Consider the following 17,094-nt stretch of genomic DNA (forward strand, 5'->3'; position numbering starts at 1 on the left):
TGACTGTATGGCACTCTGTTTATCAGCATTTTTATTCTCACTCCTGTATTTTTTTTTTTTTTTTTTTTTTTTTTTTTGTCTAAGCTCTCAGATGAAGTTGCATTCAACCAAGTCTGCACACATGAGTGTGTGATGGGATGATAAAACATGCAAAAGGAATCTCATCCCCAACCCATCCACCCCCTCCCCGGCCTGTTGAGAGCTCTTTTTTCTTTTTGCCCTCAGGTATGCCATGCCTACGACAGAGCAGGCTGCGGGTCTGATGCTGCAAACGTGCTCAGTTGCGGTTATGCTTCCGTGTGCGCTGTGCCAAGTCACCGCTGGAGATTACGGGGTTTTATATTGGCACTGTCCATTTGCTTGAGATTATCGGTTTAGCGAATGCTGCCTTAAATTTGTTTATATAAAAACAATCCTTTGATCCACTGGCCAGATGCAAATACTATCTTGTGATTCTGGTGAGGATTATGTAGTTACAACATCTTGACATGGTTTTGGTTTTATGCAATTTAGAATAGGAGGGGAGGGGACCTGGCCCCGGGCAGATCGCTGGGTCCTTTCACGCTTGCACCCTACCTAACTAAAATAAGTTTGATTTGCTCCCAAGGAGCTGACCTTCGGAGGCATAAACCCCAAAACTACTGATGCTGGATGGAGTTGTTTGATTTGACCTGACTTTTCTGGAAGCTTGTCTTCCAAAAAAGCTAAAACTGTAAAGGAAACCATTTTCCTGCTTTTCATCTTTCCCAAGAAGAGCGGAAGGCAAGACATGGCATTCCTGATTCTTCTGCTCATTTGGGAACCCACTGTTGAGCCCCAATCTTTTTCAGATTTAGCCTGGCTCTGTGTTTGGTTCGGAGTGCCCCTGGCTTGCCTGAGCGCACCATGCACGTGCGACAGCGTCCTGCTTATCCCGGCACGTTTGCAGAGCTTTTTAAGAAAGTGAAAAGCTGGTGCCTGTGTGAGACCCGCTTGCAGGTTCCTCTGCCATTCTGGTGTTTGGAGTTTTTTCTTTTTTAAATCGCTTTCCCCCTCATGGTGCTGCTGGCAGAGGAGCAGCCCTCTGCGGTTACTGCTCAGCACTTCAAGAAAGACAGGAATGGCTTTAACCTCTTCTTTTGTCCTAGTTCCTGTGCCATTGAAGCAAATATAGGATTTTCAATATGTATGTCTTACCTTTTCTTTTTTTATTTATTTTTTTTTTTTTTTAAATGAATGTAGGGGACTGAGTGAGACGAAGCTTCTCTGAAGGAAAGTATTAGTGCTTTGTAGTCTAGAAGCTGCACAGGCTTGAGAGCCCTATCAGCTCCGTGGCAGGTTACGCCAGAAACACAGCTGGCTTTGAGCTGTCCTTGTTTTCATCTGCCATAGCGTTTGGTGGGCTTGACTCATAGTTTGGTAGGGTTTGTGTCTTTTTTTGTTTCATTTTAAGTTTGCAGAGCCCTTGGTAGGGGAGTGTGGGTTGCTCTGGCTTTTCTTTTTGCTGGAAGGCAGTAGGCCTGGGTCACTTGCTGCCTGGGAGATCAGGCTCTAAATGAAACTTTCTACAGATGAAGTATTTATTTTCCGAATAGCTGAAATGCACTGAATTGCCAGAAGCACCGCTGAGTAGACCATGTGCAGTGCAAAGCCGACCTCAAGTGTGCACAAACCGCTCCTTCCAAGTGCTACCAGACCAGTCTTACAGATGAACACTTTCTGCGACCCAAAGCCAGTGCTCAAAGTAGGCACGCAGACTTGCAGACCAAATATGTTTAGCCATATTTGTGATTGAGTCCTGTTTTTAATGCATGGATGATGATGGTGGCACCGGACTATGAAACATTTCAACGGCTAGACTGCCTGTGCGAAGTGTAACAATCAGGTTTGAATGAAACTGAAAGCAATATGTGATCTTTTTGTCCAGTTTAAAACAGAACTTGCTCTCAAGTTTTCAGTTACAGTTTAAATACTGTGAAGAATAATTCCATGAAGAAATGGGAGGGAGTCGGTGGGTTGTGGTAGTGGAGGTTGCTGTTTATTTTCCCCATCACCAAAAGATTTTTTGACACGTCTAGTGTGAGCGAAGACTGGAGAAGACCTGCAAAGCCTCTGTTACAGCGGCGTTGTCAGCTACCTTCATTAAACCAGTGTTATGACACTCCTTTGAGCAGGACTTAAGAAAACTTGTAGCTCTTGCACTTGGGTTAAACTTCCTCGCTGTTAACTGGAAGGTTCAGCAGGACCTGTGTGGCTCCTCAACGTTATTCCTCAGAGATCTCGTTGTAAGACCCTGTTACTGCACGCGATACCCAGCGTGTACCTTTTGGAAGCTGTGGAGCAGTGTTGTGTAAACCATCCCGTGACCCTGATTTCTCCTTGCCCGCACTGATTGGTAAATGCAGTGACGGGGGGTCGTTCTCCCAGTTACTCGTTAAGAGGGTTCTGCTGTTATAGAAAGTACCAGACCTGGTAAAGACTGACGGCAGGAGGAGCTGGTGTGTTTAAATGCTAAGAAACAGGTCCAAGGATTCCCGTAGTATTTTCAGCTACTTGAAGAGGATGTAGGTGTATGTTTTTCTGTAAGCTGTCTGGCAAGTTCATGTTGAATCTTCATAAAGCACCAGGATGAGCTACTGAAGTAACTGGAAAGACTTTCCTTTTGCTTTACGGAAGGTTGGATTAAACCATAAAGTGTGTGTCTAAAGTACACTGGTAACAGAGCTTTGTGTTAAAACTGCCCGAGCCTGGGGAAGGGACAGCAGCAAATGTGTGTCTCTGGGAGTGATTTTATTTTTATTTACTTACCGGATTTTTTTAAGCCATTGCCCTGAGTGTTTCTTCATGATACACAGAACTGATGGCCGGAGGAGCTGAACTGCTGTTAGAGCCTGTGCCGCTTGTTACGCTTAACTAATATTACTCAGGATCATTCTTGCAATGACTTGTCTTCGCTATTTCACAACTGGAAAATGGGATAAATTCTTAGAAACTAAGCATAGTTTATTTAAGAAGATATTGGAAAGTATTTTAAGACTTGGTGCAAGGATGGTATCTTCTATTTAGGTAAATGGCCTTGTAATAGTCACCTGTCGTGGTGGTGGCTGCCTACAGCAATACTGTACTGCTGGCAGCCTGCACCAGTATAAATACCAGCACAATCCAGCTACTTTTGTGGGCACCCTAATCTGACCTCAAAGGCAGGAACCTGAAATAAATAAAATTCCTTGAGCAGTTTGCCTAAGCAATTGTAGTTATTGACCTTCAGCAGCCCAGTGCAGAGATTATGGGGTGACTATAGAGTTTCACTAGCGTATTGTGATGATTGGGAAGAGCTGTTTTAGTATTAAAACAAGTGTGCTTTTTAAAAAAATTACACTATTATGTTGGCCAGGTTGGATGGGGCTTTGAGCAATCTGGTCTGGTGGGAGATGTCCCTGCCCGTGGCAGGGGGGTGGAACTTGATGAGCTTTAAGGTCCCTTCCAACCCAAACCGTTCTATGATTCTATGTTAAATTCCTAATTATTCCTGACGATAGTTTCCAAGCAGCATTTTGAAAACCATTACACGCTTGAAGATAGCTGCCTGTTAGCGGAGTGGCTTTCCTAAGGTGACCCACTGAGCAGATGGCAAAGCCAAGTGCAGAGCTCCGTTCTTTGATTCCGGATTGCTTGAGCTTTCTCTGGGTCTCGTATTGCTGCCTTGTTTTCAGGTTCAGTGTGTAAATCCTGGTGCCTGTTAAAATTTTATCTGACAATGTCAGAATGAGATAGACTAAGTCTCTTGGTGGTAAGTATCTTATATGCTATTTTCTGGAATCAGTGGTCTTCCACCCTGAATTACACTTCTCTAAATCTCTCCCTGATATCTGCTTTAGCAATGTGCTGTCAAAGCTGAGACTGAGGTCTTCTGATCCGTTTTTCTAACAGTATTAGGACAGCTTTGTCTGTGAGAAACTTGTCATGACTAAAGGGGACCAATATTTAAAAATTCTGGGGAATTAGTTCATGCCTCTTGGCCTGTCACTGGACTCCATTGAAAAGAGTGTGCCTTAGGCTCCTTTACAGCCTCCCTTCGGGTGCTTGTACGCATCCTCCCGAGTCTTCTCCAGGGAGGATGGTCCCAGTTCTCTCTCAGCCTTTACTCATATAAGAGATGCTCCAGTCCCTTAATCATCTTAGTGGCCCTTCACTCACCTCTCTCCAGTAGTTCCACCTCTCATGCTGGGCTCCCCAGCACATTGGACCCAGCACTCCAGATGTGTCTCAACAGTGCTGAAGAGAGGGAAAGGATCACTCTCCTCAACGTCTCTGCCTAATGCAGCCCAGGATGCTGTTGATCTTTGCTGTAAGGGCACGTTGCTGGTTTGTGTTCAACTTGTTGGCCACCAGGACCCCTGGGGCTTTTCCTGCAGGACCGCCTTCCAGCAAGTTGACCCCCAGTGTATGCTGGTGCCTGGGCATATTATTCCCTTGGTGCAGGACTTCGCATTTCTCTGTGTTGACTTCATGAGATTCTTCTCTGCTCATGTCTCCAGCCTGTCCGGGTTCCTCTGGATGGCATCACAAGCCTCTGGCGTATCAGCTGCTCCTCCCGGTTTTGTATCATCTGCAAACTTGCTGAGGGTGTACTCTTCTCCATTGTTTAGGTCACTAATGAAGATGTTGAACAGTATTGGCCCCAGTGTCAACTGCTGGGGGACTCCACCAGTGGCTGGCCTCTAGCTGGACTTCATGCTAGCTGTCACCACCCTCTGAGCTTGGTTGCCCAGCCAGTTTTCCATCCTCCTCACCATGTAGTTACCTCACCCCTGCTTTCTCAGTTTGTCAGTGAGGATGTTAGGAGATGGTGTTAAGATCAACAGCGTCAACTGCTCTTGCCTGACGTCCACCAAGCCTGTCAAAGTTTACCGGCTTGGTGAAGCATTGTTGAAGGAAATCCAGAGTCACGGTGGTCTAGTGGTGGCCCTTAGGAAAGCTTAGTTTGAAGCAATGGTATGAATAAAGAAGCTTCTAGTTGTTAAGCCTCAAGTCTCCATCATGGAACTAGATTGTCTGTGATTGAAAAGCTCTCCTTTTTGGGTTTTAAGTTGCTGCCATGTGGGTACCTTAACTTATTTCAAAAATAATTCTGGGGAATTATCTGTGTTTGATAACATTACAGTGTTGTCCTTACAATGTTGTTCTTCAGTTTTGGATGAAGATTAACTTCATCCGGTGCTAACATTTCCTTCAATTTCTTGCAGATACTTCAGCTTCTGGGCCAACAGTTGTAGAAAATGGTGACCATGGAATAGAAGATCACCACACAGGTACGTGTTTAAAGCCTGAAGGAAACATGTCGGCTTGTTTACTTGTTATTGGATCAGTAAAACCTCATTGTGACAAAGTGTGTCTTCTTTTTGAGTTGTATTTCTCCATTGAGGGTTGTTTTCAGTTTTTTTTTTTTAACTGATCTTCTCAAAGAATTTGAAACAAAATAGAACTTTATTCTCTTCTTGCTTATTTGCACAAAGCCTCATTCTGAAGATACCATATATTTTATGCGTGGGCAGTGTTGGGAAGGCAGCATCGAGAGCACTGACACCTAAATGGCTTTCCAGTGACTCCATAATATTCATAGCTGAGCTTTACCCCAACCTCTGAGAACTTCTCCTGTTCCCCCTGAGACTGACAGTGATGGTGCTTCTCTGAGTGCACCATCCTTCCATGTGGTTTTTTCATTCACTAATTCTTAGCTGCTACTGAAATGACACTGCTGTGTTTATTCTGCAGCTGCTCCTTCTGCCCCAAACTACCCTTCTCTGAATATCTTCTAAGAGTTGTTTTAGCACTGTCAAAGATGAAATTGAGGTCTTCTGAGCCTTTTTTCATACAGCGTTAGGATAGCTTTGTCTGCAAGAAACTTGTGGTTACTGAATTGGTCCAATATCCCAAACTTGTGGGGAATCTGGAAAACAAGTGATCTTTCCAAGCAGCCTAACGTGTGCTGAAGGTAGTTGTCTTTCAGCAGTTACATTTAATGATAAACACCATGAGACTTTCTTACAGTGGATTGGGTTTCCTACCAAATTCCAACCGATCTGTTTAGGCTGAGCAGTGCTAAACTCTGCGTCTGTGCGTGAGCCAACGCATTGTCTCCTTTTGTGGCGAGAAGGGTGCGGATTTTGACAGGCTGTACTGTAGCACCTCTGTTTTCTTGAGGATAAAACATGCAAAAGTCGATTGTCTTCCCAGCATTGGTAAGAGCTATTTATGTGGTCTCCCTTTTCATGATCTCCCGCTCAGCTTTAGCTGCGCAGATCATCACTTACATCATTTGGGTGTTCCCAGCACTAACATCCCCGCTAGTCCCTAGGTACCGCCCCGAGGAAAAATCCAACCAGGAGATCATGATGAATGTGTGGGAGTGGGAGACAGGGATGAATTAAAACACTCTCTTGCTGTAATTCTATTTAGTGTGAGCAAGTGTTCATGTTCTTATTGAGGGTGGGAATATAAAAATTGATCTTTGTACTTAATTTGCCATCGTGAATCTGGTCAAAAGGAAGCTGTGCATCTTCTATAATTTAGTATAAAACTGAAATTAACAACACTTCTGAACCTTCCTAAGGATACTTCCTCTCAATATATACATCTAAAAGGAGATACAAATAAAATCATATTTGTGATGCTCCAGCTATGACTTTAAATGTATTGGGATTTTTTTTATTGAACTTCTGAATTGTGTTTAAAAAAATTTCTTGTTATTTGCTTAATACTAGCTTTCTGGAGGTTTAACTCTTCACACACTAATGCTAACAACATTGATCAAAGATACTTTTATGTGTCTGAAGCTCTTAATTTATTAATAAGTTCCTTCTTTATGGGGTAGAGTTGGATTTTTTTTTTTTCTTGTTAAGGGCTGTCTAAAAGTGACATCAAAGTGGTAGAAACAGCATGTCAAAGGATGAAGAGTCGTAGGCATCAAGTTAATTAGGCTTTTCAGAATAACAGAGGATTTATACAACACAACTATTTCATGGATTCTTTCCCCCTACCTCATTCTCTATGGAATACTTGAAATATCTGTGCTTATACACTGGAGAGTAAGGGAGAGGCTCGCTTTCCATCAGACAATGGAGGATTTTTCCGAGTTGAAGAGCAGTTGATGCTCTGCAGCAATTCAGGCGAGGTGTTCCTGACCAGGTGACGGACTTCGGCAGTGCCTGTTCTACATTTAATAGGCGGTGCTGCCTGAAGCCCAGCGTCCCTGGCCCTAAGCCACCTTCAGTTTTTGGCCAGCTTGTTTGTTCTCAGCTGGATCTATTCCCTAATCTGGCTCTTTGTAAAGCTGAATTGATTCTTCCACATTGGCGATGTGGGCGCAGTGCAGAGGTGGGAAATGGAGTTGCTGAGAGAGGACTAAGGAAGGTGATGCTCAAGGAAACTAACTTTTGCTACCCAAAGTAGTGTCAGGAGCTACAGAGAGAGCTTTTAAAAGCAGAGCTGTGTTTGAGTTGGATTCTGAAACAGACTTCAGGGAAAGTATTGGGGAAAGATGTAGTTAAGCTATTTGAAAATACAAATGTCTGCTTATCTCTCCTGTCTAGATCGCAGGAAGCGTTGCTACATGTTGTTTTTTGTAATTTTTTTTTTTTTTTTTTTCAGCTATCAAATAAAACAGGGTGATGACTTGCTAATGTTTTATTGCATGCAACATTATCTACAGACATCTGGCGTATGTGTATGCAGAGGTTAGAATTAGTCAGGACTGAAATCTTAGTGCTGGTTTGGCAGCCTGTGCTGCCTCCTGACCGGATGCCCCGCTCCGAAATACCATTAATGTAGTAGATGGCATAAATCCAAAACTAATGTAACTTGGGGGCAACTCCTATATTAACTGTTGAATTATTTGTATTATAACAGTGATGTATTTAAACCATTGATGCGGGGATGTGTAGAGTTCAGTATTTCAGAATGTACAGGAACAATGTGAATGGTTGACTTTACGTTGGCTGTTTACTTCGAGGGTCCAAACCTGTGGCCGTGAGGCTGAGAACCCTCCGCACCGCTCTGCTTTGCCTGAGAAAGCGGCACTTTCTCTGAAGGGTTCAGTTCTTGGCAGTGCTGAGCCGTCCGTAGCAATTTCGTTTGTGGGTTTTTTGGGTTGTTTTGGTTTTTGGTTGGTTTTTTTTTTTTTTTTTTTTTTTGAGAATTTGAGAGCTACAGCCTGGGAGCTCTGGCTTGGGTACTCAGCACATCGCCTGAAACTCTCTATTAATTCTGTTCTTCCTTATAAGGATAAATAGAAGAGCGGTTGGTGCAGCGCTGGGAGGGAAGCTGTGCACATCTGGTGCAACTCAAGTGAATCAGCAAGGGTGTGGGGGAACTGTTAATAGTTTATAATCACTGCTGGCATGCAGGTATTGAATTAGGGAACAAACTGCTAACTTTCACCATGCAAAGGCTAGAGAGTGGCTAGTAAAACTAACGGCAGGTTTAAAACAACAAGAAAAAGTGTAATTTTTGAACAGTGCAACGTTTGCAACGCCTTATTGCAGGATATTTGCCTAGAGTTCAAAGGAATTCTATATTTCAAAAAAAAGACAAATTTCTGGAAAGAAATCCATCAAGGATGGTCAAAAGCTTTAATGCGGATACCTCTTGTTCCAAGATCCTGTTGATGATCTTGCTGGAAGCTGAGAAGTGACCTGGGGAAGTATCGCTACTCGGTGTCCGTACTTTCCCTAGTGGGACTTTCTCTCCAGCCGGCCTGCTTGTCGTTCTCTCATCTGAGATCGGGTCACAAAAATACTTTGTCGCTGCTTTCAGTGCAAATTGTGCTTTTAAGCAGCATCCTGAGCTGCTGCTCTTTTGATAGCAATTTGTCACTAATCTTGATTTATGACAGCTAATTTTTGCATGTGGCACAATGTCATGCCATAGCGTGACTAGTGATGTATTTTCGGACACGTCTAAAAGCAAAAATTCCGAGTGTCTCTAATCTGGCTTTTGGCAAATCTCCTGGCTGCACTAAATGAAATATTGCTTGTTGTGCAGTTGCTACCTGAATGTTCATGTTTACTAATGACTTGCGCTTTTTTGCCCCTTTCCCCATCCCGTTTCCCTCTCCTACTTCTTTTCCTCTCTTCTATTTTCTCCTCCTAGAAGCCTAGACTGTCTCCTAACACTGGGGCTGCCACTGACACGACACCAGTGTACTTTTCTACCTGCCATTACACTTCTAAAATCTTCAGCATTTTACAGAGCTCTTGCTTTACATCCTTGGACTTTACGTGTAGAAGAAACCAAAGGGTAGCAGTGCTGTCGGCCGATCAGCCCTTCTCCTCCTCCCTCTCTGCTCTGCAGTGCTTGTTGAAACCTTCCTTTCTTTGTGTAAGCACAAACGTGCATGATGATTTTTTAACTGCACTATTTCAGCGCTCCCACTGGTTTTAAGTCACAACCACAGCTCCATTTTTAGTTCAACCACCTTTAAATTTAATTTCTATCCTTTTTCATGGGTGCTTAATAGCAGAAGGTTTGATATTGAATTTAAAGCTGTGCTTTCATAGCGGATGGGTGCACCATGACTGCAGCTCCTTTCCCTTCTCCCCGTACTCACCACAGCCTTTTAGAATATCGCTGAGTTTTACCTGCCTTCATCCTTGCTGCTTTGAAACCCTCTCGTATGAGGTTTTTGTCTTTAATGATGTTGTCTTCTTCAAAACAGGTGTTCTCGCATCATAGCACTTAAAACACAGACTTGAGAAACAAATTAGGAAAAGCTGCATTTACTGAGGTACAAGCAGATAGTCTCTGGTTTGTGAGGGGTGGATTACGGGGTTCAAGCGCTTCCCATCCACTGGGAGTAGGAAGGAAAGCAACTGACCCCAAATTCCTGCCTCGGTAGCTGCTTTGCTGTTGTACTGCTTCCTGCAAGCCTGGGAAGTAAGAGAGAAAATTGCTTTTCTTTAACTTCATGCCTCTAACTTCGTTTTCGTAATGACAGCCTTCGATAAAATCTTACATGCCATGAAAAATAATCTGTCCTTTCTAAAACTGAAAGAAACAAAAGCTCTAGGACTAAACTGTTACATTTATACTGAAATCATTATGACAGTTTCCAGCAACACCAAAAGGAATGGGCCTGTTTTAACCTTCAGCTACAAGAGGGCAGCAAATCTGTTGCAATTTCTGCCGTCTCCATAAAGGTGCAACACTTTCCAAACACAAAAGTATTAGTTACTACCACTTGACAGATAAAACAAAATGTAAAAGAAGGAAATAACGTAGAGAGACTACTGAGTGTTTTGCATGAGACGAGCTTGGCCCCATGTTTTGTAGACACGGGTGAGTGTTTTGTTTGAGGATAATTGTGTTGTGTAGCTGAAGATGCTTTGCCTACAACACCTGAGCGAAGTACAGGATTTATTTGAGCCTAAATCCAGTCTGAGGTGGGATGTGATTCTCCAAACTGCCAAAAGCTAGCATGCTAAGGCCTTCACTTGCCTAAAAATATTTCCTTGTGAAGACAGTAGCTTGCACCTGAATGTTCCTAGTACCCACAACTATGTTACAATACTGGTCTACTAAAGATTTACTGGAAGCGTATTGCACCTTGAATGAGTACTACTGTTAATGCCAGTAGAAGGTTTTCTTTGAAGATCTCCCTCAAGTAGTTGACCCATCCAATTTTGATATTTTTTTTTTTTTTTTGACTGAGACCTCACATGCCCCCCACCCAGGGTGAGCATCCAGAGCTGCTGTGATGAATCATGTGCAATCAGCCCGCTGAGAGATGTGCATCAGAACTTGAGGCTTTTGTTCTCTAATTTGGTGGCAATTTATTGCTCTACCCACCACTCAAACCCTCATTAGTAGCTGACATCCTTGTGGTGCCAATTTCTGAACAAGTAGTGCCGTTGGCTTCTCCTCCGAGGTAGACAGCTGTCACTTCGGAGAAAACCTCGTTGCCTATGCGCACTCAGCTGCCAAAGCTGGGCTCTTCCCTTGCTGGTCCAGTGTGCCGAACTGGCAGAGCCATCACCCAGTTTCTTATGACCAGCGGCCTTTGAGACCACATCCTGACCCAAGTACAAAAATAAGCATTTCCCCATGGATTAGGGTGAGAACGGTAACTGGGATTTGGGATACACTGGCACGTATGGCTGTCACGAATTGCCCTCTGTCTTTCTGGTTTTACTGGAAATACTGCCACGTGTTAGCATGTAGCCAACAGCCTCCGCCTTTGACAAGCCACCAAAGCCTCACCTCTGCCGTTTTGGGGGTGACGGAAGGTCCGTGGGCCACCCAAGACCATTCCTCCAGACGTACTTCACACCCCGGCTCTGCTGCGCAGTCACACCGAAAGGCAACGCGCGAGCAGTGGCGTGTGATGCAAGGAAAGGTGTTTGTTCCTCCTTGTTGTCATGAAGTGCTTTCCTCCGGGGGGATTTTTTTTTTTTGCTGTCTGTTGCCATAAAAGGAGATTGTTGTGTTCTTGGCCTTGTTTTTAAAGACCTCTTTGTAGCTACACTTTTTTTAAAATGCGGTTGATTTTGGAGCAAGGCAGCATCACGGCTGAGTTTGGGGACCTGTTAGCTTGGTTCCACAAGTCGTTCTTTCTCATCTTTTGCCTTAAGTGAGCTTACCTATTTCTGCCCTAGAGACAGCGAGCAAATAATTACAGAGAGACACTTTCAGATTGAGTAACAGGAGTTGTCAGATTAACTGAATATCAGACTTCCTTCCCCCCAACCCCTGCACACACTTGATTTTATTGAAATTTAAAGTCTCGGCTGGAGGGGGGGTTCTGGCGCTTGGAGCAGTTGGCTGGGTCGGCTCGTGACGACTCGTTGGCTGAGACGGGCTGGACGCCCGTCGGCGCAGCAGCGTCTCCAGCAGACCAGAGCCGAGGTTGGTAACGCAGCCGGGGGCACCCCTGGGGTTCAGTCGCTGTTTCAGCTGCGACCATGAATAATTCGTTCCATTCCCCTAGCACTTCTTCCCCCCTCCATATTTTTATCCCTGTTTATTTTAAATGTCATTGGGTTTACAAATTTGAATGTAAACTTGTAGACAGAGGGAGGGAGATGGTGGTTTCTTGCTCGTGGTGGTTCTTCCTTACAGGACAGCTGCCAGAAGCTCTGCTGTGTCACACTTTTGCTCTTTCGGGGGCAGAAGTGTAACGTGCCTGTCCAGGGAGGCAGAACGCTTTGGCAGGGGGCTGTTGGAATGCAATGGTGTATCTTTTGTCACTCCCAGAAAATGTACCCGTATCGTGCTCAAAATTCGGTGCGGTAAATGAACATGCAGGAGTGTGTGTTTTGTTTCTCAGTTTTTATTTGCAGAGAGCCAGGTAGCTGCCAAACGTGTTCCTCTGTTTAAATTCCATGTTACCCGTACTTCTCTTCAGTCTTTGGAGATGACGCGAAATCTTTGCAGAACATACTATAACTTGCTTGTGCTTCCAAGCTTGTCTGTTACCACTTCTGACTTTTCTGACCGATGCCAATGCTCTGTATGATGTGAAGCTGTATATCACTGTTGAATAAACCACCCTAATAAACATTTCCAACTAACCTCTTGATAGTTGTACTGTGGTGAGAATCTTCGTGGACGGTGCTGCTCGTTCATGGCTGCTCTCCGCAGCAGCTGTGTGTGCTTCGTGAACCGCTTTGGTGTTATTTCCAAAAGAGGTAAATGGCTTAAACTGGGATACCTTGCTGTCCACGCAGGTGTCTGAAAACACGTCCATCAAAAAATTGGTTTAGTTAATATGGTTAATACATTAAAAAGGAAATTACTTCAACGAGCCACACAATTTTGTTGGTTTTGTGGGGCCGGGGGTAGGCAGAAATGTGAAGAAAAAAGCAACTCAAGGAATAAAAAGTGACCTGGGGATGGATGAGATGGATGCTCATTTCCATGTTGGGCGTACAAGGTACTTAAAATCTGCGTGTATGAACTAGCTCGTAAATAATGTGTAGTATTTGTGGCAGTGTAGCTCTTGTGGCTTAGGGTGCCTGATTTTGTGAGGATTTGCAGAAACACGGCCGTGTCCGTGGGAAGGGCGCTCCCCACTGAGCGGTGTTTGGGTGTATGGTGTGTGCAATGGGAGCATTTCGCTGCCGCCCCAGCTGAGGGTCGCTCTTTGCTGTTTGTTATCTCTCCCTCTTTAGCTGTGGAGTAAGTTGCTAGTGCATAAAGTTTAAAAAACAAAGAAACCAAACAAAAAAAAACCAACAACCAACCAAAAAACAACAAAACCCCTAAAAAAGTCATTCCTTATGTTTAGCATTTTTGTAAATAGGACACTTAAAGGTGTGCCTTTCTAATTAAAGCTGTCTTTCCTCTTTTACCTGCCTGCATATTTCCCGTTTGGTGCAAGTTTTCATTTATAGAGGCTTTTACACTTTCTGGACTCCAGGGAGAGCTTTTTAGGCTTTTCATTCTGCATCCAACCATTTTTGCTAAAGGAGAGTTCATGTTTTCTGTTGCTTCAGTCTAAAAAAAGCAGCCAACTGAATAATTCAGAAGGCTTCTTCAGTTCTTCAGACGGGCATGACTAAGAGTTTTCTCTCTGTGTCTGATTTTTTTTTTTTTTTTTTTTTTTTTTTTTTTCTCGGGGGGTGTGTGTGTGTGTGTGTATGTGATGGTTTTTAGGCCAAACTGGATGGGAGAAGGGGAAGGGGGGGCATCTGGATGGAGCTGATCTGACGGCCGGGGGCAGAGGTTGGGGGTGTCCATCCCTGCGCCTGTGGCTCCGGGGAGGATCCAGCCAGGAGATGGAGGCACTGCCGGGGCTGTGCTGCTTCCTCTTGCCCCCGGGCTGAGTGCAGAGGATGAAGGTTTGTGCTCTGCAGGCGCCCCTTGGGCGGGCTTGGAAGGAGCCGGTGCCCTTCCCAGCGGAGAACCCTTTCTGCAGCTGGCTGAGGAGTTGAGCAGCAGGTAGCGTAATCCCAACTCATGAGCCACTCGGGAGCGGTTCAGAAAGCCGAAGGAAACTTTCCAGATGTCAAAGCACTTGTAAACACTGGAATGTGAGAGGCATTGGGGTAAATTGTTCAGCACAGAGCTTTGCTTAGAAAAGCTGACCGCTCTGAAGAGCCCCGTCTGTGCCCCGGATTCAATCAAGGTCTGTAATTCTCACGCCGCTGAGTGTTTGGTGGAGTGTCACGTGGGGGAACCAAGTCACAGCACTGGGATTGCAGGGAAAGATGACTCATGAGAGCACCGGGGCACAGATCTGTCACTTCAATGCGTGTGTTATTAACACAGCTCTTCCCTATTGTCTGACTGCGCACCGGTGTCATGTACCAACGGGGACCTGAGTCCTTACCAACTGAAAAGGTGTGTTGGAGCTGCTTACCAATGCTGCCTTGAGCACACAGAATGTCTCGCAGCAGCTTGGCATTAAAATATTACAGGTCTGTGCTAGAAGTATTGCATTTAAGAGCTTTTGGTCCTTGACTCTCTTGTTCTTACGCATCTCGGTGAGTTGAATAGTCGCATTTTGTGTGGAAGCGATGTAGGTGTGCGCTGACCTACAAGACAGTTGTGTGTGCTACCAATTTTCTAAATCCTTCTTTCTGTTAAGATGTTGGATGTTTTCGTGAGTGCTCAGTTCAGAATGGTGGTTTCATCTGCACCTTGAAATCACTGTATGGGTCTTTGATACCATGAGAATGACTTACTTGAAGAACCATGACTTTGGAAGATTAAATCTTAGATTAGCAGGTCAAAGATTCTGCCCCTCTACTCCTCTCTTGTGAGACCCCACCTGGAGTACTGCCTCCAGCTCTGGAGTCCCCAACAGAAGAAGGACATGGACCTGCTGGAGCATGTCCAGAGGAGAGCCACGAGGATGATCCGAGGGCTGGAGCGCCTCTCCTATGAGGAGAGGCTGAGAGAGCTGGGGCTGTTCAGCCTGGAGAAGAGAAGGCTCCGGGGAGATCTTATTGCGGCCTTCCAGTCCCTAAAGGGGGCCTACAGGAGAGCTGGGGAAGGACTTTTTACTGGGGCATGTAGCGATAGGATGAGGGGGAATGGCTTTAAACTGGAAGAGGGCAGGTTCAGATTGAAGAGTAGGAAGAAGTTTTTCACTGTGAGGGTGGTGCGGCACTGGCACAGGTTGCCCAGAGAGGTTGTTGAGGCCCCATCCCTGGAGGTGTTCAAGGCCAGGCTGGACGTGGCCTTGGGCAACCTGGTCTGGTGGGAGGTGTCCCTGCCTATGGCAGGGGGGCTGGAACTTGATGATCTTCAAGGTCCTTTCCAACCTGAACCATTCTGTGATAAATAAGGAAAATTTATTTGCCTGCATGTAGGAGGAGCAAGCTGCTACTAACACAAAGTGTTTCTTTGCAGATGAAGTCTTAGTGGAAAGAAGCTGAAGTAGTGTTGTAGTACACCTCTGGGGCTTTTGGTGTTTTACTGACCATTTCATAAGACTAGGTAGGACCATTCTGAGCTCCCTGGGTCAAGAAGGACAGGGAACTGCAGGAGAGGGTCCAGCAAAGGGCTACGAAGATGATGAGGGGACTGGAGCATCTTTCTCATGAGGAAAGGCTGAGGGCCGTGGGGCTGTTCAGTCTGGAGAAGAGAAGACTGAGGGGGGATCTTCTCAACGCTCATAACTCCTTAAAGGGAGGGTGCCGGGGGGATGGGAACAGTCTTTTTCCAGTGGTGCCCAGTGACAGGACAAGAGGGAACGGGCACAAACGTGACCATGGGCAGTTCCATCTCAACCTGAGGAGGGACTTCTCTCCTGTGCGGGTGGCAGAGCACTGGCACAGCTGCCCAGAGAGGTGGGGGAGTCTCCCACTCTGGAGCCATTCCAAACCCGCCTGGACGTGTCCTGTGCCACTGCTGGAGGTGCCCCTGCTCTGGCGGGGGGTGGCACTGAGTGAGGTCCTTTACGACCCCCACCAGTCTGGGACTCTGTGATTAATGACCACTGCCTTGACTTCTGCCACACAGGGTAGTCCTCAGTGAGGAAGTTCCATGCCATTCGCATAATTTGTTTGATGTAAATATCTGATTTTGATTTCTTTCATCATCTGAAGGCTTTAAATCATCTATTTGTGGGGGCTAAGTTCTATATAGTTCCTACTAGTATTTAAAAAAACCCAACAACCCAAATAGTTACTACACTTATTTCCATTTTGTCCAATTGTCAGCTTCAAACGAGCAGTACTTTGAGAAATTTACTTGCAGTAGAAGTAGCGGTAGACTGATCAACTCGCCTCTCCTGTCTTTAAAGGATATGTCAATGTTGTGTTTTTGGATGAACATCAGTATCTTTCCTGTGGACAAGGAGCAGCTGTGAGTCAGTCTGTTCGTGGTACCTTTGTTAGCCATTAACAGGCGGATTATTTTGATTCCGGGGTAATTTCTGAATCCCGGGGCCCAGAAACGCATCATAATATACATCTCTGTGCGTAGGTGTTTGTAACAAAAATCAGATCACTTCTCAGGACATACGATCAACTTCTTTTGATGATTCTGGATGTGCGATTTGCTTGGCAGCCTCTTAACTGCCTGGTGTGCTAATGTGTTCTTTGACCACCCAAGCAGAGAAAACTCTCACCTGTGTTACACGAAATGCACACGTACGGACTTTATGAAGGCCCGTGGAGTGACAGCTTTTGTGTTCCGTCTCCTTATGAAATCATCGGAAGGCATAAAAGTGCGAAGCCACGTTCTGCAGAAGCCGCTGCCTTTTTGGTGTCCTGCTTCATGTGGGAGCACCGAGTCCACATCCGGGGGGGGGGACGCCAGCACCACACTGTGTGTCCCGGCCTTTCTTTTTTTTTTTTTTGTTCAGGGGAGCAAAACCAAGTTCAGGTGAAATGTGCCATTTGGGGAAGCCATGACTTTGTGCTGTTCAGGCTCAGTTGAAGGATGACCCCTGCGCCAGCAACTGAAGCGGAGAGCGAATGGCATCTGCAGAGGGCTCTTTGCCTCCTGGAGACGGGCACCAAAAGCTTATTTGGGTTTATGTGAAATAAATTGAAAAAAAATTCCGAACTGTAGGCTAATGCCTGTGCCTTTGTTGCGTGCACTGATCCAGTAACGCCTCAGATGGTCTTTTGTTAGTTTTTGCGAAATACATCTGTATTTCTCCCTGTT

The 17,094-nt window shown here is 45.2% G+C and overlaps 1 protein-coding gene across 5 annotated transcripts in view; it reads left to right on the forward strand.

Moving 5' to 3' along the window:
• MAP4 (microtubule associated protein 4) overlaps positions 1 to 17,094 on the forward strand; it is a 179,542-nt gene that overhangs the window by 60,122 nt on the left and 102,326 nt on the right. For all 5 annotated transcript variants that reach the window (XM_082499280.1, XM_082499281.1, XM_082499283.1 and 2 more), the window contains exon 4: positions 5,226 to 5,291. In XM_082499280.1, the coding sequence (XP_082355406.1) occupies positions 5,226 to 5,291 (66 nt within the window). The remainder of the gene's footprint in view (positions 1 to 5,225; positions 5,292 to 17,094) is intronic.

This window comes from Vanellus vanellus (assembly GCF_965231255.1).
Source record: "Vanellus vanellus genome assembly, chromosome: 2".
Taxonomy (NCBI): Eukaryota; Metazoa; Chordata; class Aves; order Charadriiformes; family Charadriidae; genus Vanellus; species Vanellus vanellus.